The following is a 24,778-nucleotide window of genomic DNA, read 5'->3' on the forward strand; positions in this document are numbered from 1 at the left end:
TCAGTATTCTTGCGGAGAAAATCCCATGAACAGAGGAGCCTGGCAGGGTTGCAAAAGAGTCAGACACAACTGAGCGACTTAGCATGCATTATGCTTATTTCCCATAAGAGCTACAATCTCTGTGTTCAGGGGTTAGGAATGCTCAGCTCCTGGCCCCAAGGCCAAGGAAGAAATGGATAGACAGGAAAGTGAAGCGCTGAGCTCTACCATGATTCTAAGAGGTTGACTGCACAAGGACAGTAGCTGGAAGCAGCCCACAGGGACAAGGGGTAGGGCCTGGAGGCGGGGCGGGGAGGGGTGCAGAGGGGGTGTGCAGAATGACTGAGGCATGGGTATATCCAGCCTTATCCAGTAGGTAATAAATAAATTTGTTCCTGAATGAATGATAGTGATATGATCAATAGCATGACTCTCCCCATCTCCTCATCCTTCCCTTAAAGTCTTCTTTTGCTTCTGATGCCTCTGGAAGACACCGACCTTGTCTCCACTACCAGTCCCAACTCTGGATCAAAAAAACTGTTGCTCCCTTCTGATCTTGCAGTGTAAATGAAGTCTTACTGCTCCACCATGGAAAGCCTGGGAGGGATGGGAACAAAGTCAGGGTAGGGGAGTACTTTAGGACAACACACAGTCATAAGTCTTCTGTGTTGTTCCATGATTTATCTACCCACTCTGAAGGAAGTACTTTAAGGAACAGAGTAGAAAAGTTCTCCAAAATCTAAAAGGGTGAAAGAAACCTCAGGAACACGTCATCTAATTTTTCTGACTTTATTAATTGGAAGAAAAAAATAGAGCATTTGAGCAGTATGAAAGCTGGGTGAAAGTTTAGAAGACAATGACCTGTGTCCACCAGCAGAGGGCAAGCTTGAGAGGCAGGCTAGAGTTTAGCTACAGAGTTTGGCTTCTGGAACAGTTTCTGGCTAGGGTTGTGTTTGGAGACTAGGCTATTTTTCTTATTGTGGGGGTTTTTGGGCCACTGGTGGGGACACGAAAGACAATTCTGGGAGTCATTTAGGTACAAACAGAGATTATGTGTGTCTGAGCAGGATCTGACCGTAAAGAAGTGCAGGACAGAGAAGTTGATTCCACCCAGAAAGTTTGGGTCGTGGACAAGCAGCTCAGGCTTCATCTGGGAGCTTGTTAGAAATGCAGAGGCTCAGGCACCACTCCTGACATGCTGAGTCTGCATTTTAAGAAGATTCCCCAGGTGATTCTTCACAAAATAAGACCTTGAGAAGCTGCTCCACCAAGCCATTTCCTCCTGCCAAGTCTGGGGTTAGACCTGACCTGTCTCTCCTGGAGTCAGCACTCTCTTCTTACATAAAAAGCTATCAAGCAATAATTCTATTTGAAAATGGCCTGTATAGATTTTAAGTTTTAGAAGTTTTAAGTGAAGTGAAAGTCGCTCAGTTGTGTCTGACTTTTTGCAACCCCATGAATATACAGTCCATGGAATTCTCCACACCAGGATACTGGAGTGGGTAGCCTTTCCCTTCTCCAGGGGATCTTCCTGACCCAGGAATTGAACTGGGGTCTCCTAAATTGCAGGCGTATTCTTTACCAACTGAGCTATCAGGGAAGCCCTAGAAGTTTTAGGTTTATGTGAAAATTGAGCAGATAATACAGAGAGTTACCATATACCTCTCCCCATCCCTGGTTTCCCTATTATGTCTTGAAGTTCAGTTCAGTTCAGTTCAGCCGCTCAGTCATGTCTGACTCTTTGCAACCCCATGGACTGTAGCACGCCAGGCTTTCCTGTCCTTCAACAACTCCCAGAGCCTACTCAAACTCCTCCAGGGGATCTTTTGGACCCAGGGATTGAACCTGTGTCTTCTACACCTCCTGCAATGGCAGGAGGGACGTCCCAATGAAACAATACTGAAATGTTAACTAAAATCCATAGTTGACACTAAGGTTCATTCTTTGTGTTGTGTATTCTATGGGTTTTGACAACTGAGTAATGTCATGATTCATCATTATAGTAATGATATGTAATAATTCCACCCTTCTAAAAATCTTCTGGGCTCTTTCTATTTAATTCTTCCCTCTCTCTCCTCCCTAACCCTGCAACTACTGATGATTTTACTGTTCTATAGAAGTGCCTTTCCCAGAATATCACATTGTCGAACTCATAGAGTGTACAGCCTTTTCAGGCTGGCTTCTTTCATTTAGTAATGTGCATTTAAGTTTCCTCAATGTCCTTTCATGGTTTCAGAGCTCATTTCTTCCACTGATGCTTTTAATGCCTGAAAGTTTTTGAAAGATTTGAATGAAACACCACTTAATTATTTTTCAAAATGCTTTGGTATATTCCTTTAGAAAGTTCCTTGGAGTAACTCTGCCTCTTTTTCTTTGGACCATGGTTAGCCTCTAACGTCCCACGGGTGGGAGGGCAGAGAACTCAGTCCTTGTCTGGATGAACCATAGAGACTTATGGATAACTCCACGTCCCTAGTGCCCACTCCCCTGCTGACTCCCTGGAATTCTGCCCCAGCAGCATGACGTTTGGGTATTCAGGAGATGCTTATTAGAGCACACATGCCCTTGAAAAAGCATTGAGATGTGTAAGAACATTTCAGCAGCTGACATATTGTGCCATCTCGCTAACAGGGGAGGAAATGGAGGCCCACGTAGGTCAACTTGCCCAAGATCACTGAGGACTAGTTAGTGACAGTTTTGAGTCTGCTGTGTGTAACTCCGAAGCTTGGTGACTTCACCCTAGTGGAGGGTGCCAGAGACTTCAGAATGGGACTCAGGCCAGATGCCTGGTGGGCTGAATGGAGCCGGGAGAGGAGGTGGGGCGGGAAAAGAAGTGGACGGTATCAGAGGCCATTTTGTTTTATTTTGCAAACTTGCTCGTGCTGTCTCTGGGGCTCTAATGGGGATCAGCACTCACCCTGACTGAGAGCAGCCCACCAGGATGAGGATGTCAGCTGACTTGTGATGATAAATTCAGCAGGTGGAGCAGGAAGAGGCATTTACCCTCCCTTCTCTGCCAGGGAATAGCAACCTACTCCAGTATTCCTTCCTGGAGAATCCCTTGGACAGAGGGATCTGACGAGCTACAGTCCATGGGGTTGCAAAGAGTTGGACACGACTGAGCGACTAACGCGTTCACTTTCAGGGCTTCCCTGGTGACTCAGATGGTAAAGAATCCACCTGCAATGCGGGAGACCTGGGGTTTGATCTCTGGGTCAGGAAGATACCCTGGAGCAGGAAATGGCAACTCACTCCTGTTTTCTTGCCTGGGAAATCCCATGGACAGAGGAGCCTGGCGGGCTACAGTCCACGGGGTCTCTAAGAGTTGGACACGACTAAGCGACTAAGCATATGTAAACAGAATCACTGACTCTATAGCTGAAAAGTGTCATGAGACAGTTAAGAGCAGTGAGGCAGAGGGATATACTATCATTATCCACACATCCAGGAAACTCATCTTTGTAGTCAGGCTAAGTGCAGAATTTTAGCTAAGAACCTCCTGGGAGGGAAAGGAAAGAGCTAACCCGTGCATTTTACTTCTGCTAATATGTGTTTAGTTTGGCTGCTGTAGAGTAAATGTTGAGTTAATATAGGAAAGCGTTTTGTTCTCCCTATAGGGAGTCAGGCTGAGTACACACTCTCCTTGAGATGATAATAATCTATAAAGTGGGGATAATAATATCTATTGAACATAATTGTAAAGATTAATATAATGATATAGGCAAAGCATATAGTTCAGTTCCTGGCACATTTTAAGTGCTCAAAAAATAACAGCTATTATTTAGATAGCTATGTATTCTGTATGACTTTAACTGCATGAAAATAGGTAGAACCAAGACAGGAAGAAAGACAACAGGTTATTTCTGGGTGGTTAGTTAGTCTTTGTTTTACATTTTCCTGTATTGTCTCATATCTATATAATTTCTATTTCTCTAGTCAGAAAAAATGCATATAATTTTGGAAAAAAATGGTAACAATTTATTGAACACCATATACAGACATATACATATGTAAGGCATATTTCAAGGATTTCATCCAATCTTCCCAGCAAGCACTGAAGCTATTTTCCCGTTTTTAATTAAACTATAGTTGACATACAATATTATGTTAAGTTTCAGGTGTACTGCATGGTGATTTAATGTTCATGTACATTATGAAGTGATCACCACAATGGTTACCATCTGTCCTCATACAAAGTTGTTATAATATTACTGACCATATTCTCTATGCTGAATATTACATTCATGTGACTTATTTATTATATAGCTGGAGGTTTATATAATCTTCACCTATTGCTTATTTTGCCCATTCCCTCCCTCCCTACCTTCTGGAAACCTCCCATTGGTTCTCTGTATCTATGAGTTTATTTTTGTTTCATTTTTTTTTTCCACACATAAGGTGATATCATATAGTATTTTTCTTTTTCTGTCTGACTTTTTTAGCATAATAATCCTCTAGATGTATCTATGTTGTTGCAAATGGCAAGATTTCTTTTTTTTTGTAATGGTTGGAGGTATTTATTTTCTTTTTTAAAAAATAATTTATTTATTTATTTTTGACTGATCTGGGTTTTTATGGTTGCGCAGGCTTTTCTCTAGTTGTGGTGAGTGGAGGCTCCTCTCTAGTTTCGGTGCACGGGCTTCTCATTGCAGGGGTTTCTCTTGTTTCTGAGTGCAAGCTCTAGAGCTCATGGGCGTCAGTAGTTGCAGCTCTGGGCTCTAGAGCACAGGCTCGATAGCCAGGGTGCAGGGGCTTCATTGCTTCATGGCAGTGGATCTCCCCAGACCACAGATCAAACCTGCGTCTCCTGCATTGGCAGGCAGATTCTTTACTACTGAGCCAGCAGGGAAGCCCAGCTATTTTCAATCTATGTTTTATAGAGGAGGAAATTGAACTATATGTATAGTTAAATGACTTGTCATGGACATATGAAGCCAGGCTCTGAATACAGGTCTGTGAACATGAAGTCACTATAACCAGGAGTTCACAAATGTGGTGAGAGATGGGGATGGTGGTTAGAAATCCCAACTCCTCCTTTATGTTATCTCTCTTTCTCTTTCACACACATGCACGCGCGCGCGCACACACACACACACACACACACACACACACACACACAGAGACAACCTTCCCTTATGCTTTGTTGGATACTAAAGGCACAGATATTTAACTCAGTGGGGGTAAAACCAGGCTTGGGAACAGAAGATAGGGTGGTAAAAGAGGAATCACATACAGACCTAGCCCTAAGATATGGACATGAGTTAGCATTTAGCCTTTAGTGGTGTCATGTAGGTAAGCCAAGCAGATCCTCAAAGGACCTGCCTCTCAGAGCAATAATCTACAGGAATCCAAAGCATCAGGCTGACTAACTAAACTGGATTTTTTTCAGCAACAGATGGTCCCAAGCATTGGGCACGTCAGTCTCTGGGATATAGAGGGGCTGCTGAGACGTTTGTGAGTTGGGAAACCATCCATAGGCCTGAAAGGGCTTCAAACAGAGTCGCAGGCCTGACAGGTACACAAGGAACATGCACTGTGCTCCCAACCAGGCTGACTACTCTGAATCTCTGGGGTGAAATTGTACATCTGTATTTGTCTTTGCCAAATTTCAAATGAGTTGCTTGCTAGTAATTTGGAGGGTGCTGTCCAAATGATGGGGTCCCTTCAGGGCATAAGTGAATCAACAGCGGCTCGTTCTGTGTTTGTAGCATCTGCATCTTTGTTCATCTGGTCAGGTTTAAAGCAGGTGTTTGTTTTGGAAGGCTGCATGTGTCCTCTTCACATGAGCTGAATTGATATTAGAATCGTCTAAATTGCTGTACCCAGGGACAAATCAAGATCATGCTTGATCTTGGTGAATTCGTGCTGGCAGAATGTGAAAGACTGTCTTCATAGACATCTCACTTGAAGGTCGTCGGTCAGGGCACTTGTGTATTTTAGCAATGGCTACATGAATTTTAGCATTGATTGAAACTACCCACTTATCACATTGATGACTCTTTCTAACTCCTAAGTTCTAGTTAGGAGTGTCAGTGTCTCTTCTCTGACACTTTCTAAAACCTGTCTGAAGGGGGCCCACAGTGGGGAAGGACATTTTGCTTTATATCAGGAAGACTGTATGGATGATTTGAGTTCTTACTTACCAGTTAGAAAAGTTAGGAGAATAAAGTAAGAAAAGAAGGGAGAATAAAGGACATAATTTTGTTGTTTGCATACAGTAGTTGACAAAAAAGATGCTTATTTTTACCCTATGTCTTATTGATCAAACTTGGCCATTTGGGGGTTTCAGAAGAAAATTCTACTACCACTGAGAGCTATTAAAAAGAAGATATTGAAAAGGATATTTTCCCCAGCACTTCCAAGCAAGTTCATGACCTGTCCTGACCCTCCTAAAGACCCTGCTAGGACTTTTGGACCTTAAGTTCACAGGCAAGGTCAGGTGTGAAATGTCCTGGTGGGGTGCAGCCACCTTGAAGCCTGAACCTCAGTCAACATTGCCAATGGGTGGCCTTTAGCACTCATCTCCCCCTCCCCCCTTTTAAGGTTTTGCTCCCCTGTGTTTTAATGTTTACAGAACGGCCAATCCCCACTCAGCAGGGAGCCCCTCATGGGTCCAATCACACCTTCCTCTTTTCTGGATTTCTCCTCACCCCTTGGATTTACACAGGCCCTAATTCTGAAGTGGTGCAGGAAAGATGCCTTTATTCCTCAGTTATTCAGAGAGTATTCCCAGGAGAGTTGTTCACACCCTAGATGCTGGCTAGATCAGAACAAACAAAAATGTAAGACAGTCCACAGAAGACTTAATATTGTTAAGATGTCAATACTGCCAAAGTGATCTACAGGTTTAACACAATCTCTATCAAAGTTCCAAAGTCTCGTTTTTTGTTATTGTTTTTTTTTTACAGAAATAGAGATAATTTTGCCCTAAAATTCTTGTGGAATCTCAAGGGACCCTAAATAGCCAAAGCAATCTTGAAAAAGAACAAAGTTGGAGGGCTCACACTTCTTGATTTAAAACCTTATTACAAAGCCACAGTAATTAAAATAGTGTGGTACTGGCATAAAGTCAGTAATTTAGATTAATTGAATATAATAGAGAGCTCAGAAATAAACTCTCTTGTAAATGGTCAAATGATTTTTGACAAGGGTACCAAGACCATTCACTGGTGAAAAAAGTCTTTTCAAGCAATGGTGTTGGGACAATTGTTTATCTACATTCAAAGAATGGAGTTGGACCCTTATGTTATACCATATACCAAAATTAGGTCAAAATGGATTAAAGTGCTAAATATAAGAGTGACAGCTACAAAATTCTTAGAAGAAAACATAGGGGAAAATCTTCACAATACTGGATTTGGCAAGAATTTCTTGGACACGGCACCAAAAGCACAGGAGACAAAAGCAAAAATAGATAAATTGGTTTATATAAAAATTATTAACTTCTGTGCATTAAAGGACACAATCAACAGAGTGAAAAGGCAACCATCAACTCAACAACAAAACCCAAACAACCCAGTTAAAAAATAGGAAAAAGACTTAACTAGACATTCTTCAAAGAAGACATATTAATATAAACGGCCAATGAGCACGTGAAAAGAGGCTCAACTTCATTAATCATTAGGAAAATGTAAACCAAAACTACAATGACACCCATGAGGATGGTATCTGTGGAAAAAACAGACAATCTGTGTTGGTGAGGATGTGGAGAAACTGAAACTCTTGTGCATTGTTCGCGGGAATGCAAAATGGTGCAGCCACTATGGCTGACAGTGTGTATGTGTAGGTATTGATTCCTCAAAAAATTAAAAATAGAATTAGCATATGATCCAGCAATTTCACTTCTGTGTATATACCCCAAAGAGTTGAAAGCAGAGTCTTGAAGAGCTATTTGTACACCCACGTTCATAGCAGTATTAATTACAACAGCCCCAAAGTGGAAGTAACCCAAGTAGTCATCAATGAATGAATGGATAAACAAAATATTATTCATCCTTAACAGGGAAGGAAAATTTAACATATGCTACAACAGGAATGAAACTTGAGGACATTATGCTAAGTGAAAAATAAGCCAGTGACAGAAGGACAAATGTGTCAGATTCCATGCATGTGAGGTACATAGAGTAGTAGTAATTTCATAAAGACAGAGAGTGAACAGTGGTTTCCAGGGACTGAGAGGACAGGGAAGTGGGGAGCTGTTATTCAAAGAGTGTAGAGCTTCAGTTTTGCAAGATGGTAAAAGTTCTAGAGATTGGTTGCACAACAGTACAAATACACTTCACATGTCTGAACTAGACACTTAACATTAGTTAAGATGGTAAATTTGATGTTCTATAAATATACAGAACATGGTAAAATATTATTGTGATTTAAAAAAACTAGAAGAATCCTCCCAATTCCATTTTGTAAAAAAAATTAAAATAAAGTTAGTCACTCAGCTGTGACCAACTCTTTGCAACCCCATGGACTGTAGCCCACCAGGCTCCTCTGTCCATGGAATTCTCCAGGCAAGAATACTGGAGTGGGTTGCCATGACCTTCTCCAGGGGATCTTCCTGACACAGGGATTGAATCTGGGTCTCCTGCATTGCAGGCAGATTCTTTACCATCTGAGCTACCAAAAAAACCTAAAACGATTCTCCTAACATCATTTTGTGAAAAAGTGGTTAATTATATCAAAGTCTGAGCTCTTAAAGTAGTTTGATTGGTGGGAAAAAGCTCATTAGAACTCTGGTGTGTGAATTCTAATGAACTACCTGGAGCTGCCACAGTCCCAGGCTTTGCACACAAATCCACTTCTCCCTGCTCACTCCTATCTTGATAAAGGCTCGTGAGCTGAGAGGAAGAAAGCCAGCCCTGGGGGTTAGGGCCATACTTGCCAACTAGGACAGGAAAGTTTTTCTCTGATTCTGATTGCAAGTAGGAAATGCAAGGGAGGGTTAGCAATTGTCCTTTAATTATTTAGATGCCATCTAAGGAAATTAAATCAGAGGCTCAAAAGGAGGTTACAGTAACCCCCAGGAGACACAAAGGTACAATTCCTCTCAATCAACGCTGCAGTTAGAGATAGATAGAGATGGGCCCCCCAAACCTTAGTCTTACCAGTAGTTGTTACTTACCAGTGAGTGGACGCTTACTAGCTGTGTGACTGTGGGCAAGTCACTTAACCTCTCTGGGCTTAATTCGTCACCTTTACCATGAAGAAATACCCCCTTTATCTAAAAGGTTATTAAAAATGTATCAAATGAAAGTATATAATAAGATATTTTAAATGTAGTCTAAAGAGACCTCTATACAAATATTAATTCTTATAGGCTCTGGAGTCTTTGTTTAATAAACAGGGACAGTTGTTTCCCTCTTGTTTGCACAAGAGGGACAAATTAGAGATAATGTATGTAAAGCATGTGGCACAGGACTCGGCCCAGAGTAGATTTTATAAATGATAGGAGCAATATTTTTTTACGTACTGCTATTCTCCTGTGAGTGGCCTCCCAGTGAAGGGGGTGGGCCTTGGGCATATATCTGATTTTGCCTGTCCAGCATCTGTTCTCCCCGCCTTCTTCTAAGAGCATCCTATTTGTCTTCAGGTAATTCCCTTCCCTTTCTCAGTCTGTGTAGTTCAGGTGTGGTACCCATTTTCCCTCCTTTTCTCCCATCTTTGCCCTGGTCCTCCAGGCTGAACCAGGATATCCCTGGATAATCCACAGTGATTAGTACAGTGATGGGCCCAGGACCTGATAATTCAGGATAATGAAACAAAACCCTGGGTTCTTTTTTTTTTTTTGCTGGACCCACTGGAGAAGAGAAACACTTTTTTGTGAAGTCACTTGGATGATAGAATATGTCTCTAACAGGAAGAAAATGAGGCCAATGCAAATAAAGAAAATCCAAGAAATGGACAAAGTCAGATGACTGACGAACAAATTTGAATACATGAATCCATTAAAGTGTGAACTACCCTTGGAGGTTTTAGTTACTTGAACAATAAATCCACCACAGCATTCCCACCCTCCACGCTCCCCCCAACATTTTTTGCTGAATTTCTGCCATTTGTAATAGAAAGTCTTATTGAATAGAATTGACAGACTTTGAATTTATTCCCTCAGCTTCCACGATATCCCCTATTTGTCTTCTGGGATGATCCCCATAGCAACACTCACCCTACGTCCAAACTCTTCTCCTTGCTTCACTTCCCGAGGATAGCCGTCAATCAGGAAGCCCTTGGTGTTGCTGAGGCTGGCCACCATGGTCTCCTTCAGGAGCTCCAGAATGATGCCCTGGAGCAGAGGGAGAGCAGTCAGGACCCAGACTCTTCCACAGAGCAGCACTCTGGAGTTACCAAAGGTCTCCCAGCCATCCCCATCATGGCAAGGGGGAGAAATGTACTAGTTAAATTAACAGTGGATGGCAATATCCTGTATTTCATCAACTATAAATCTCAGTCCCCCACTACCCAATTTTAATGTCTATGGAACTGGTAGGTATTTTACAATCAGTACTGGGTCAAAGTCTGTTGATGGTTTTTCTTACTGGTAAATTTTAATGGTTAAAGTTTTGGGGGGTTGCCTAAAAATAATGGTATCTTAAATTAGGTGAAATATGGTACTCTATTTCAAGCAGTAGCACTCCTTGAATTGGGCCCAATGGCAGTTTAAAACTAGACAAAACATGGTATAAAATGTACTTCAGTGTTGATTTTTTTCCCAGTAAATATTTTGTAAAATTTGACATGACATGCATTGACTTGAGTAGACTTTCAATAGACATGAAGTAGCATTTTCTAGCAATATCACTTTGTTAAAAATTTTGATTAACTTGTGCTTATAGAAAACAAGGAAGCTACCAGCTGCCCAAATGGGGGGAATTCCTTGTGCTCTCTGGGTCCCTGGCTACCTCTGACTTTCAGCAGGGGCTGGGGAATACAACTACCACAAAGCGCACTCAGAATCTATCCCTAGATAATAATGAATTAAACCCTCATGAAGTTTATATTTTAGTGAAAAATAGATACTAGATGAACAAGTAAATATATAAAAATGATCAGTTAGAGAGAACTACTAGGAACAAAATTAAAGCAGATCAGAAGAAGCAGATTGTTTGAGGTGCTATTTTTAGATGGGGTATGCAGGCCTCTTTGATAGACTGTGATATTTAAGGAGAGATCTGGATGAAGTAAAGGAGCAAGCTATATGCATATGTGAAAGAAGGGCACTCAGGTTGAAGAAATAGACAATGTAAGGGCCCAGAGGCAGGAGAAGTCTGGTCTGTGAAAGGAAGAATGGAGGGGTTGGGGTGGGTGAGAGGAAATGTGAGAGTCTTGGAAAAGAGCACTGGAGAGCAAGCTGGAGTCCAGAGCCATGGGAAAGTCTCTGGATTTCCTTCAAAATGTGGGGAGGAGCTGTTGGAAGGTTCTGGGAAGGGGGATAAATGTTTCTAAGAAATCACTCTGGCTGCTATGAAAAGAGTAAACTGTAGGAGAAAAAGAGTGGGCAGAAGGAGGCCTGTTAAGAGGCAACTACAGGACTTCCTTGGTGGTAGAGTGGGTAGGAATCTGCCGGCCAATGCAGGGGACATAGGTTCGATCCCTGGTCCAGGAAGATTCCACTTGCCTTGGAGCAGCTAAGCCTGTGTGCCACAACTATTGAAGCCCGTGTGCTCAAGGGCCTTTGAGCCACCACTACTGAGGCCACAGGCGGCAACTACTGAAGCTTGCGTGCCTAGAGGCTGTGCTCCACAACAAGAGAAGCCACCGCGATGAGAAACGCAAGCACTGCAACAAAGAGTAGCCCCTACTTGCTGAAACTAGAGAAAGTCCTCAAAAAGCAACGAAGACCCAGTGTAGCCAATATAAATAAATAAACAGATTAATATATAAATCTCCAAAACTTTAAAAAGAAAAGAAAAGAGACAACAGCAGTGGTCTGTTTCCTTTATGAGGACCATTCTGGCTTCCAGGTGGGAAACAGACTGTAGCTGGTTAAAGAGGAAGCGAGAAGCTCTCTTAGCTAATAGGGGCTGCACTGTCCATGCCCTGACTACAGAGCCTAGTGTGAGAGTTAGTCTGGAAGGGATGAATGTTTTATGATACCCGTGGCATCCAGCCTCTCAGATATGGATAGTGACTTGAAAACAAAACAAAACAAAAGATAAATAAAAGGGATATTCTTTGGCTACCCAAGGAAGATAACAAATTTCATGTTAATGCCATTATACCTCTCAGAATGAGACCAATACATTATTTTCTGTTTTTCAGAGGGTTCTAAGAGTCCTTTGGACTGCAAAGAGATCAAATCAGTCAATCCTAAAGGAAATCAATCCTGAATACTCACTGCAAGGACTGACGCTAAAGCTGAAGCTCCAATACTTTGGCCACCTTATTGGAAGAGCCAACTCATTGGAAAAGACCTTGATGCTGGGAAAGATTGAGGGCAGGAGGAGAAGGGGGCAACAGAGGATGAGATGGTTGGATGTCATCATCAACTCAATGGACATGAGTTTGAGCAAGCTCCAGGAGATGGTGAAGGACAGGGAAACCTGGCATGCTGCAGTCCATGAGGTCGAAAAGAGTTGGACACGGCCTAGCAACTAAAGAACAACAACTAATTCTAGGCTCTGCTGCACCAAGATCATTTCTGCTTTGAAGTTTTTAACTCTAAAGTGAGGTCGCTCAGTCATGTCCGACTCTTTGTGACCCCATGGACTGTAGCCTACCAGGCTCTTCCATCCATGGAATCTTCCAGGCAGGAGTACTGGAGTGGGTTGCCATATCCTTCTCCAGGGGATCTTCCTGACCCAGGGATCGAACCCGGGTCTCCCACATTGCAGGCAGATGCTTTACCATCTGAGCCACCAGGGAAGCAGGGACCAATTTCAGGAAAAAGTATGAAATAGGTTAATTCAAGGAACTGGCAGAGCAACAAGACAGAAGGAACTGGGGCGTGGGCAGCTTGGTCTGGCAGATGAGCCTCTGCTGGGGACCTCCTGCCTGCCTCTGGACTGTTAAAAGAAACAAAATACAGCACTGTCCTTTTTGAGTTTCTTTGTTTCTGAAGCTTAGATTAATGGCAACACTTCCAGATCTCTCCCCGGCCAGAGAAGGCAGCTGTTGCTTACTGAGGGCACCAGCTCTCCACGTTCCATGATGCCTCTGATCAACTTGCTTCTTTCAGATTCTGATGACAGCTCCTTCCGCAGGAGCTCGCCAGTCGAGAGATGTGTAAATCCATATTTTTCCACCAGCTTTCCACACTGTGTGCCTTTGCCAGAGCCTGGGCCACCTAGAAAAGAAGTCATGGGTCAGACATCCATCCCGAATCTGGTGCCCTGTTCGGGGTTGTAGTCACACAGTGAGCAGGCATCTATGCTTGATCCACCAGCGTGGACTGAGCCCTGCTGATCTACTGGGGGCGTGTTGGGAGCCATGGATACAGTGGCGAACAGGACACAGGCCTTGCCCTCAAAGATTGTGTCCATGGAGGGCAGAGGGTGTTACAGACAAACAACAGCGGTCACTACAGGTGGTCTAGTGGGGAGAAGTGCAGAGGGCGCAGGAGAGGGTCCACAGTCCCAATTTGGAGGACACGCTCGGCAGATAAGTTTCCTGGGGCCCTGAATCTGCTCATGAGCAATGCAGGGACCACGGCGCCTGATATATGGTGACCACTCAACAAATGCTAGCTGTTACTTTTTGTTTTTGTAATTCAGAAAATAATGCAAGCAATTTTAATTTAATCTAGAGACAGGTGCTTTATTTACAAATATTTAGATTAATAGCATTTTGCTACATCAAATGAAGAGTACAGCAGTTTGGATAAATCCTGTCACAGAAACAATTAAGACCCACTGTGACTAACTTTGGGAATTAGGGTGTTGCACCTAAACAAGCCTTTAGCTTGTGGTTTTGTTAGTCACTACTTTTAAAATCAGTTGTTTTCAAATTTATGGTTACCAAAGAGGCAAGGTGAGGGGGATAAGTTGGGAGTTTGGGATAAACATACACACACTAGTATAAATAAAGTAGATAACCAACAGGGACCTAGTGTATAGCACAAGGACCTCTACTCAATTTTTTATAATAACCTAATAGGGAAAAAAATCTGAAAAAGAACAGACAAATATATATGCAAAACTGAATCACTGTGCTGTATGCTTGAAACTAGCACAACGTGTATCAACTCTACTTCAATAAAAAATTGTTTTCACAAATGTCATATATTAATGCATATATATGGAATCTAGAAAGATGGTACTGATGAACCTATGCGCAGGGCAGCAATGGAGACAAAGACATAGAGAACAGACTTATGGACATGGCGGGTGCTGAAAAGGAGAGGGTGGAATGAATGGAGAGTGTAGCATGGAAACACATACACTAACATACAGAAAATAGATAGCCGTGAGAATTGGCTGTATGACTCAGGAACAGGGGCTTTGTGACAATCCAGAAGGGAGGGATGGGGAGGAAGATGGGAGGGAGGTTCAAGAGGGGGTGGACCTATGTATTTCTATGGCTGATCCATGTTGATATGTGGCAGAAACCAATACAATATTATAATTATCCTTCAATTAGAAATTTAAAGAAGATTTAAAAAGAAAAAAATCGTTTTCATTTTTAAATAATCATAAAGTTACAGAAGAGTTATGAGTACAAAGAACTGTCTGAAACATTTGAGAATCAGCTGCCAACCTGATGCCTCATCGTTACAGAACACTTTAACATCATTTCCTCCAGACCAGGAGCCAAGCACATCCTCCTACATAACTGCATCTTTGGACCTTATTCACATGTCAATGGAATTGTCCCAATCATCTCAATAATGTCCTCTGGAGCCAATGGATCAAGTTCAGAATCATGTGCTGCCTTTAGTTGTCATGTCTTTCTGGTCTTCTTCCATATGGGCCATTTCCTCTGTATTTCACTGACACTTTGGAAGATTATACATAGTTATTTTACAGAATGTCCCTCAACATGAATTTTTCTATTGTTTTCTAGCTACTAATACTCATGATCTCCCATATTCCTTTGGTGAACATTACATCCTGATTCTTTCGTTGTCTCCCCCACCAAGTTCAACTAGTTGCTAAGTTGCAAGATTTTACGCCTTAAAAAATATTAATAGCTAACTTTTGCCAAGTGCTTACTGTACTGGTCACTGTTCTAAGTACTTTATGTGTATTAATTTTAAATAATCTTAAGAGAGGCAGACATTGGTATTATTCCCATTTTACAGATGGGGAAGTAGAGTCACAAAGAAGTTGACTGCCTTAGGTGGCATGAGTAAGTAAGTAGCAAGTCTAGGATTTGAAGCCTGAACTCTGGCTCTCAGAGGTGTTCCCTCCTTTTTTGTCTGCTGTGCCCAGGTTTACCTGCCACGTTTCAGGTCCTCACGCTCTTAGTGTACAGAAGGCATCCTGCCTCTGTGTGGGGCAAAGGGTGAGGCTTTGGGGTCCAGCAGACCCACGAGCAGGATGATTTGCCTGAAAAGCATGCCACTTCCCAGCTGCAGAGCATTCTGTGGCTTCCCTTTCTCCAACTCCTTAGAGTGGCATTTGTAGCTTCTAGGAGCTAGTTCCATTCAGCCTCTCCAACTTTTTTCTACATTTCTTATCCTCACCCAACATTGTCCTGTCCAACCACAGACTGTCCTTTCATCAAGACATACTTAAAAAAAAAACCGCTTTTCTAACTGTGAGATAATTTGCAGATTCACATTTGTAAGAGTAATATAGAGAGATCCCATGAATCCTTTACCATTTTCCCTAGTGGTGACATTTTGTACAACTACATCACATCACAATATCACAACCAGAATATTAGCACTGATGTAATACAGAAGTAAAACATTCCTGTCAGTGCCGGAGTCCCTTATGCTATCCTTTTATAACCACACCCACTTCTCTCTACACACACATCCTTAACCTCTGGCAACCACTAAATCTGTATATAATTTTGTCATTGTGAGATAATTGCATCAATGGAACCATAGGCATCAAGATATAGTTTTCCAATGTGCTTTTGCTCGTCCCATCCTCAGCCTCGATGGCTTCCACTTTCCACTCTATCAAGATTCTCTTCATCCCGTGGGTCTGGATCCAATGTTTCCCCCTTCCAGCAGGAATCAGCTGTCCACGTCGCCTCTCCTGGGGTGAGTGATGTAACCCCCACTCGGGTGCCCTTGGCCTGTCTCACACTTGGTCTAGGTCTCCCACTAGACCTTCTGCCCCACAGCATCTACACAGTACCTGGCCATGGTGAAGTGAGTGAAGTCGTGTCCGACTCTTTGCGATCCCGGGGACTGTAGCCCGCCAGGCTCCTCTGTCCGACTCTTTGCGATCCCGGGGACTGTAGCCCGCCAGGCTCCTCTGTCCAGGGGATTCTGCAGGCAAGAATACTGGAGTGGGTTGCCATTAGGTGCTTCTTAATGCTTGGAGGATTTCCCAGTTAAAAGGAAATATGTAACACCAAAATGTAAAACATGATTGAGGTTTTAGCATGGTAGTGAGCACTTACAACTTGTCCTGTAATTTTCCTGTCTGGCCTCTCTTCACCTTCAAAACTCCTTTCTCGGAACAACTGGCAACAAACCTCTTGAGGGGCAGCACTTGTGGTCCCTCATTAGTGGAAGCGCCTCTCACTCTCGCTCTTTTGCCTTGGCAGCGAATCCAGGCAACGTCCACGCTTTGACTTCTGCTCATTTGTAGAGCTGCTCTCGACCAAACGGGAAGGGTTCAGAGCGCTCGCTGTATTGCCATGGTGGCCGAGATGTACCAGGAAAACAGCAATTACAGAGGCTCGCAAAAATAATGCAGACCACTTAGCAGGAGAGGCTGATTGCCAGCTGATGCTATGTTTGCTCCAAGCACCATGACTCCTGTCTCCTGCGATAACAGGAATGGAGTGTGGGAACAAGGGAGGGCCACTCTGGGCAGAAGTGCTTCCATAAAAGGAGGGAGGGAAACAAAGGGCTATGCTCTGGCAGCAGCCACGAGGGCTTCTGTAGCTGGATTTACCTACAGACTCTTTCTTGAGGATGGCTGGAAGCCAGTCATGTGGAAAAAGATATTTTCAGCCTTGGCTTACAGGGCAAAAATGCTACGTTTCAATTATTTTCTTCCTTCAGCATTCTCCTAATATGACTATTATAATTTTTGTTCCTCTCAAATGTTATTTAATAAATCTTGACACAAAGGCAATTAAAACATCTTCAGCTCAAATTAACCACAGCTGTGTGTGAAACAGCAGCCGCTGCTCCAGTTAGAAACCTTTCGTGGGAGCAACAGCTGCAAATTCTTAACATTCTTTGGGCAAATGGGGCAGGCACAGTGGAATTTTAAGTAATCTCCACAATGGTTTGATTTTTCCCGCGGCTCCAAACCAGGGAACAAAGTGATTTTTATCACTGCCGCGAAGGCACCAAAACTGCTGGCAGATGTAGGAATTTTCATAGGGTGTCACTGACATTTCTTTGAGGCCTTCACTTAATGCATTGACATAAAAAACTATGGAGCCTTGATATCCTTCCAGGATAATTTGTTACATGAGGAAAACTCTTCTGAAGTGATTTTCACATATCTGAACAAGTGGGCTGCATTCTCTCCTGAGATGACTGACAGGAGATGGGGAGCTGTCACATTTATTGTCATCCCACTGATTTTTCCTGTATCGTTATTCAGGCTTAATCCCTGAACAAACGGATGCACAATATTGCTTGGTGTGATTCACGAAGGCAGCCTGGGGTAGGAGGTTCCATTTTAAAAGCGTCTGTCAACACTTTAAAAAAAGAAAAGGTGAAAAATCTTTATTCTCAACCACCAATGTAATTTAAAATTTTTTCCACGTGAGGCCAAAGGTGCTATATTGTGAGAAGTGCAAATGCTGTGAGCCTCCACTTCACAGCACAGCGTATCCCTGCCGCTTCCGCAGGGGCTCAGTGGGTAAAGAACTTGCCTGCCAATGCAGGAGACACAGGAGCCATGGGTTTGATCTCTGGGTCCCAAAGATCCCCTGGAGGAGGAAGTGGCAACCCACTCCAGTATTCTTGCCTGGAAAATCCCATGGACAGAGGAGCCTGGTGGGCTACAGTCCGTGGGATCACGAAGGGCTGACACGGCTGAGTGACTCACACACCAACAACACAACGCTGCACTGAGGAAGGGGAGGGCCTGCGGGAGACCTGGAGCCGCCGGCCCACGGGGGACTCTCTTTCCTGCCTCCTCCTGGGTGCCTGGTATTCTGTAGGGCTGAAACAAGCTGCATCACGCCAGCATGTCCACCTCAGCCACCTTCTCCGGGGTGCTTTCTATCTTCAGGGGCAATACTCTCAGGGGACACCTCCTGCATTCATTAGTGGGGTTCCCTGCAGGAGAAGACCTGCCTCCTAAGCGCCTTTGCAGGGTGCTTGGCTTTAGGATGAAAAGAATGAAATGGCAAATCTGGTGTGTTAGAGCCTATTCTGTGTTCAGGAAGAAAGTGAATGATGATATCAGGGTGATCATTAGTTCAGTTCAATACAGTCGGTCAGTCGTGTCCAACTCTTTGCGACCTCACGGACTGCAGCACACTAGACTTCCCTGTCTGTGACCAACTCCCAGAGCTTACTCAAACTCATGTTCATTGAGTCGGTGATGCCATTCAACCCTCTCATCCTGTTGTCCCCTTCTCCTCCTGCCTTTAATCTTTCCCAGCATCAGGGTCTTTTCCAATGAGTCAGTTCTTCACATTAGGTGGCCAAAGTATTGGAGCTTCAGCTTCAGCATCAGGCCTTCCAATGAATATTCAGGATTGATTTCCTTTAAGATTGATTGATTGGATCTCCTTTTTTGCAGTCCAAGGGACTCTCAAGAGTCTTCAACACCGCAATTCAAAAGCATAAATTCTTCGGCACTCAGCTTTCTTTATAGTCCCACTCTTACAACCATACATGACTACTGGAAAGACGATAGCCTTGACTAGATGGACCTTTGTCAGGAAAGCAATGGCTCTGCTTTTTAACATACTGTCTAGATTGGTCATAGTTTTTCTTCCAAGGAACAAAAATCTTTTAATTTCAAGGCTGCAGTTACCATCTGCAGTGATTTTGGAGACCAAGAAAATAAAGTCACTCACTGTTTCAATTGCTTCATCCAGCCTGGCATTTCTCATAATGTCCTCCGCATATAAGTTAAAAAAGCAGGGTGACAATATACAGCCTTGACGTACTCCTTTCCTAGTTTGGGACCAGCCTGTTGTTCCATGTCCAGTTCTAACTGTTGATTCTTGACCTGCATACAGATTTCTCAGGAGGCAGGTAAGGTGGTCTGGTATTCCCATCTCTTGAAAAATTTCCCACAATTTGTTGTGATCTACACAATCAAAGGCTTTGGCATAGTCAATAAAGCAGAAGTAGATGTTTTTCTGGAATTCTCTTGCTTTTTTGATGTTCCAATAGATGTTGGCAATTTGATCTCTGGTTCTTCTGCCTTTCCTAAATCCAGCTTGAACACCTAGAAGTTTCACGGTTCACATACTGTTGAAGGTTGGCTTGGAGAATTTTGAGCATTACTTTACTAGTGTGTGAGATGAGTGCAATTGTGTGATAGTTTGAACATTTTTTGGCATTGCCCTTCTTTGGGATTGGAATGAAAACTGACTTTTTCCAGTCCTGTGGTCACTGCTTAGTTTTCTATATTTGCTGGCATATTGAGTGTGGCACTTTCACAACATCATCTTTTAGGACTTGAAGCAGCTCAGCTGGCCCACTTGGCTTTGCATTCCAGGATGTCTGGCTCTAGGTGGGTGATCACACCATCATGGTTATCTGGGTCATGAAGATCTTTTTTTTGGTACAGTTCTGTGTATTCTTGCTACCTCTTCTTACTATCTTCTGCTTCTCTTAGGTCCGTACTGTTTCTGTCCTTTGTTGTGCCCATCTTTACATGAAATGGTCCCTTGGTATCTAATTTTCTTGAAGAGCTCTCTGGTCTTTCCCATTCTATTGTTTTCGTCTATTTCTTTGCATTGATCACTGAGGAAGTCTCTTACCTCTCCTTGCTATTCTTTGGAATTCTGCATTCAAATGGGTATGTCTTTCCTTTTCTCCTTTGCCTTTAGCTTCTTTTCTTTTCTCAGCTATTTGTAATTAGCTGAACAGGTTTATAATTAGCTGAATCCCAAATACAAACAAATGCATGGACGTAGTTTCTATTATACTTAACAATCTTTTGAATAGTAATGGTGTAAAGCAGGCAATGTTCAGAAAACTAAGATCATGGCATCTGGTCCCATCACCTCATGGCAAATTGATGGGGAGACAGTGGAAACAGTGTCAGACTTTACTTTTCTGGGCTGCAAAATCACTGCAGATGGTGACTGTAGCCATGAAATTAAAAGACGCTTACTCCTTGGAAGGAAAGTTATGACCAACCTAGACAGCATATTAAAAAGCAGAGACATTACTTTGCCAACAAAGGTCCGTCTGGTCAAGGCTATGGATTTTCCAGTGGTCATGTATGGATGTGAGAGTTGGACTGTGAAGAAAGCTGAGCGCTGAAAAATTGCTGCTTTTTGAACTATGGTGTTGGAGAAGACTCTTGAGAGTCCCTTGGACTGCAAGGAGATCCAACCAGTCCATCCTGAAGGAGATCAGTCCTGGGTGTTCATTGGAAGGACTGATGCTGAAGCTGAAACTCCAATACTTTGGCCACCTCATGCGAAGAGTTGACTCATTGGAAAAGACCCTGACGCTGGAAGGGGTTGGGGGCAGGAGGAGAATGGGACGACAGAGGATGAGATGGCTGAATGGCATCACCGACTCAATGGGCATGAGTTTGAGTAAACTCCGGGAGTTGGTGATGGACAGGGAGGCCTGGCATGCTGCAATTCATGGGGTCGCAAAGAGTTGGACATGACTGAGTGACTGAACTGAATTGAACTGAAAGCAGGCAATGGTGTCCCTGGTTGAGATTTTATTGTATCCTGGTAACTGTAGGATAGCAAGGAGATCAACCCAGTCAATCCTGAAGGAAATCAAAACTGAACATTCATTGGAAGGACTGATGATGAAGCCGAGGCTCCAATACTCTGGCCACCTGATGCAAAAAGCTGACTCACTGGAAAAGACCCTGATGCTGGGGAAGATTGAAGGCAAGAGGAGAAGAGAGTAGCAGAGGATGAGACGGTTGGATAGAATCATTGACTCAATGGACATGGACTTGGACAAACTCTGGGAGATAGAGAGGGACAGGGAGGCCTAGCAGTTCATGGTGTTGCAAGGAGTCGGACATGACTTAGCAACTAACAACAACAACAATAACAAGAAGAGGTCACTCATCTTTTTAGCTCTTCCTGAGTTACATCTGCAGGGCTTCATCCACATCAAAGTTGGAATCAAACATAATCCAACAACAAGGATGGGGACTAGCCATCAATCTGAGATGCCCAGACCACTTACAGGAAATTAATATATATAATAGTGTGTGTGTTTACACATACACACACATATATGTATACATATACATATATATATGGCTGTACATGTCCAAATATATGTATCTGGTTTGGAAAGCTCATAACATTTATTTTTTCAAGGCAAAGCAGAGAGGACAGCATTCCACAGGTTCTAGTGTCATAACCAATGTTCTTTAGGCCTTAATTCCCATCTCATCCCAGCCTCAAGGTTCTTTAAACCTCTTCAGCACCACTGGCCCTCATTACTACCCCAATTTTAGCTCCTCTTTGATGTGGCTGAACCTAGAAGTGCATCATTGCTTGGATCTGTCCTCCCACCCTGCTCACATCTTGTTCTCTCTGTCTCTTTTCCCTTAACCTCTGATTGTTTCCCTGGTGGCTCAGATGGTAAAGAATCTGCCTGCAAAGCAGGAGACTCAGGTTCAGTCCCTGAATCAGGAAGATCCCCTGGAGAAGGGAATGGCAATCCACTCTAGTATTCTTGCCTCGAGAATTTCATAGAAAGAGGAGCCTGGCAGGCTACAATCCATGGGGACATGACTGAATGACTAATACTTTGACTTCTCAACTTGTCCTCTGATCTCACTGTGACCTCAGCGAGTTGCTCTGTTCCCTTGGGGCTCCATTTCCTGACCAGCTGGGTTCCAGACCCATTCTCGTAACTCTGAATGTTTTACACCCTTTGAATTCTGTTGTGACTGTGATGAGAACCATCAGCCTGCTCTCTGCCCAACCTACCATTTACTTGACTTGCATCTGCTCTGGGTTGCTAAGAATTCCCCAAGAAGGTCAGAGCCAACTGGGTTTCTATCTAACTTCTTAAAAGTTCTTAATGTTTCTTAATAGATATATCCCTCTTTTGCTGATACCAAATTTGATGTCCACAGATAGATTCTAATATATTTCCCCATTGTCCTCAAATCCTCAAACATATTTTCAGTCTCCTCACTTTTAATAGGCATTTGAGTCCTTCTATTATTCACTATTAAGGTGAAGATTATCTTCTTTCCTCAACATTTTCAAAATGTGTATCTTTATCCTTTGTTCTCCATCTCTCCTATCTCTCATTTGGAAGATATTATACAACTATTTGGGCTTCCTAGGTGTTGCCAGTGGTAAAGAACCCACCTGCCACTTCAGGAGACATTAAGAGATGTGGGTTTGATTCCTGGGTTGGGAAGATCCCCTGGAGGAGGGCATGGCAACCACTCCAGTATTCTTGCCTGGACAATCCCACAGACAGAGGAACCTGGCAGGCTATAGTCCATTGGGTAGCAAAAGTTGGACATGACTGAAATGACAGCATGCATGCCAACAATTAGTTAGCTCTAAGGCTAACTTTTCTGCTTTGCCTCTTGTAGCATTTCGGCATTTTCTGTCATAGTGTTTTCATAGGATATAGTAACCATCTATCTATCTACAGTTTACTTAAAGTCTGTCTTCCATATTAGACTCTATAGAACATGAGTATACTTTGCTTACCACAGTGCCCCCAACATAGTGCTTGAAACACAAATGTCTACTGTATTTATAATAAGTCATCCACTTTTTTTTCTTTGTAAATGTTATTTTTTATGTGTTTATTTACATGGCTGCACTGGGTCTTAGTGGTGGCACTTGGACTCTCAGTTGCATCATGTGGGATCTAGTTCCCCAGCCAGGGATTGAACCCAGGCCCCCTGCATTGGGAGTGCAGAGTCACAACCACTGGACCACCAGGGATGTCTCAGGTGTCTACTTTTTAACAATGGCTGAAATAGTACATAATTTAATGATGAATGGATCCTCTCCTCCTGCCAGCTCCAAAAACTCTTTCTTGTCCACATTAAATTTACTACTCTGTTAGCACTATCTCTTCCGTAAGCAGCATACTTAGTTCTTCCCAACCCAAATAAAAACATTTCCACCATTGTCTGTATCTTCTAGTTGTCTCTACATTCTTTCCTCTTTTTTTTTTCCAGTAGCCTGAAACTGCCCATTTCAATTTCTTCCTCTTTTATTGACTCCCTAGCCTCTTGCAAGCTATTTTCTCCTCTTATTACTCTCTGAAATTGATCTTTTAAAGTTCAACAGTAAGAACTTCCCTGGTGGTCCAGTGGTGAAGAAACTGCCTTTCATTGCTAGGGGACTCAGGTTTGATCCCTGGTCAGGAAACTAAGATTCCAACACGACGAGGGACACCAAAGCCCAAGCACCATAACTAAGACTAGGCGTGGCCTAAGTAAACAAATATAAAAAAAATAGAGTTCAACAGTAATTGCATAATTGTCATATTATTCAATGATCCTCTTCTAGTCTTTACTGTTTTTGATTCTTTAGTAGCATTTAACATCGCTGATAAACAGCTTAAAAATCTCTTTTCCTGTGACTTCCAGACACATAATTTGCCCATGTTCTCTCCTTTTCTTTGCCAGATAGAAGCTTACAGAGAGCAGAAATTGCTTCATTTATGTTGGTGTCCCCAGGGAACTTTGGGAAGCATCACAGGCAATTGTTGATGAATTGATGTCTAGGAGACCTGTGGCCCCATGACAGTGACAACTATACTCCTTTTCACACTAAAGGAGCTCTGGATCAAAGGACTCAAGTTCTAGGTTCACACCCTAGACCTTTATCGGGTGAGATGACTTTAACGGAGTCACTTGTCCTCTCTGAGCATCAGCCTCTTCAGTTACAAAACAGATAATGCCTACTGGCTGTGAGGACAAAATGTGATAATGCAAATAAATTGCCTGGACCAGTAGCTGGCATGGTGAAACACTCAATAAACATCATGATTATCATCTGTAAAACAAGGCAGCTCATGTTAGTGATGCTTAGAAGTACTACCAGCTCTAACGTTCCATGCTTTTTACAAAGATTACATACAGCATTTTTATACTGCAGTACAATTTTAGCATCTTTAAAGATGGATAGTCTTCACAGTTATAGCCTGTGAAGGTTTCAAATGTCTTTTGTGAATCAAACTATCTTATTTTTAGATAGTCCTCAAAGTTGTTTAAAAATCTATCAGAAAAAAAAGTCATTTTAAGAAAAAAAAAGTTATCAGATTTCTGCCTCTTGAAATATTTCCTTCTCTCTAAATGAAAACAGGCTTCAAGGTTGGGTTTGGGCTTTTGTAACTGAATGATTTCTTTCGGAGAAAAGCCATTCTGCCATCAGATCATGAAATGACGATGCCCTAGGAACGATCCTCAACTATTGTGGCCCATGAATCACTTAAACATCCTGTATCTGGGGTGAGCTGTGTGTCATCATGCTGAGTTTCAGTAGGGTAGCTGGGAATTGGCTCTCTCTGACCAAAAACAATTAAGAAAAACAGAACTTTATCCTCAAAGACAGTACCTCTATTAGT

General features: G+C 42.8%; 1 protein-coding gene and 1 non-coding gene across 4 annotated transcripts in view; both read right to left on the reverse strand.

Annotated features, from left to right (window-relative positions):
• Positions 1-24,778, reverse strand: part of AK5 (adenylate kinase 5) — a 257,931-nt gene that overhangs the window by 21,062 nt on the left and 212,091 nt on the right. For all 3 annotated transcript variants that reach the window (XM_043460931.1, XM_043460930.1, XM_043460929.1), the window contains 2 exons: positions 13,092-13,255; positions 10,139-10,255 (listed from right to left, as the gene is read on the reverse strand). In XM_043460931.1, the coding sequence (XP_043316866.1) occupies positions 10,139-10,255; positions 13,092-13,255 (281 nt within the window). The remainder of the gene's footprint in view (positions 1-10,138; positions 10,256-13,091; positions 13,256-24,778) is intronic.
• Positions 23,073-23,145, reverse strand: TRNAG-CCC. Its single transcript has one exon. It is a non-coding gene; the product is annotated as a tRNA-Gly (tRNA).

Source organism: Cervus canadensis, chromosome 2 (genome assembly GCF_019320065.1).
Source record: "Cervus canadensis isolate Bull #8, Minnesota chromosome 2, ASM1932006v1, whole genome shotgun sequence".
Classification (NCBI taxonomy): Eukaryota; Metazoa; Chordata; class Mammalia; order Artiodactyla; family Cervidae; genus Cervus; species Cervus canadensis.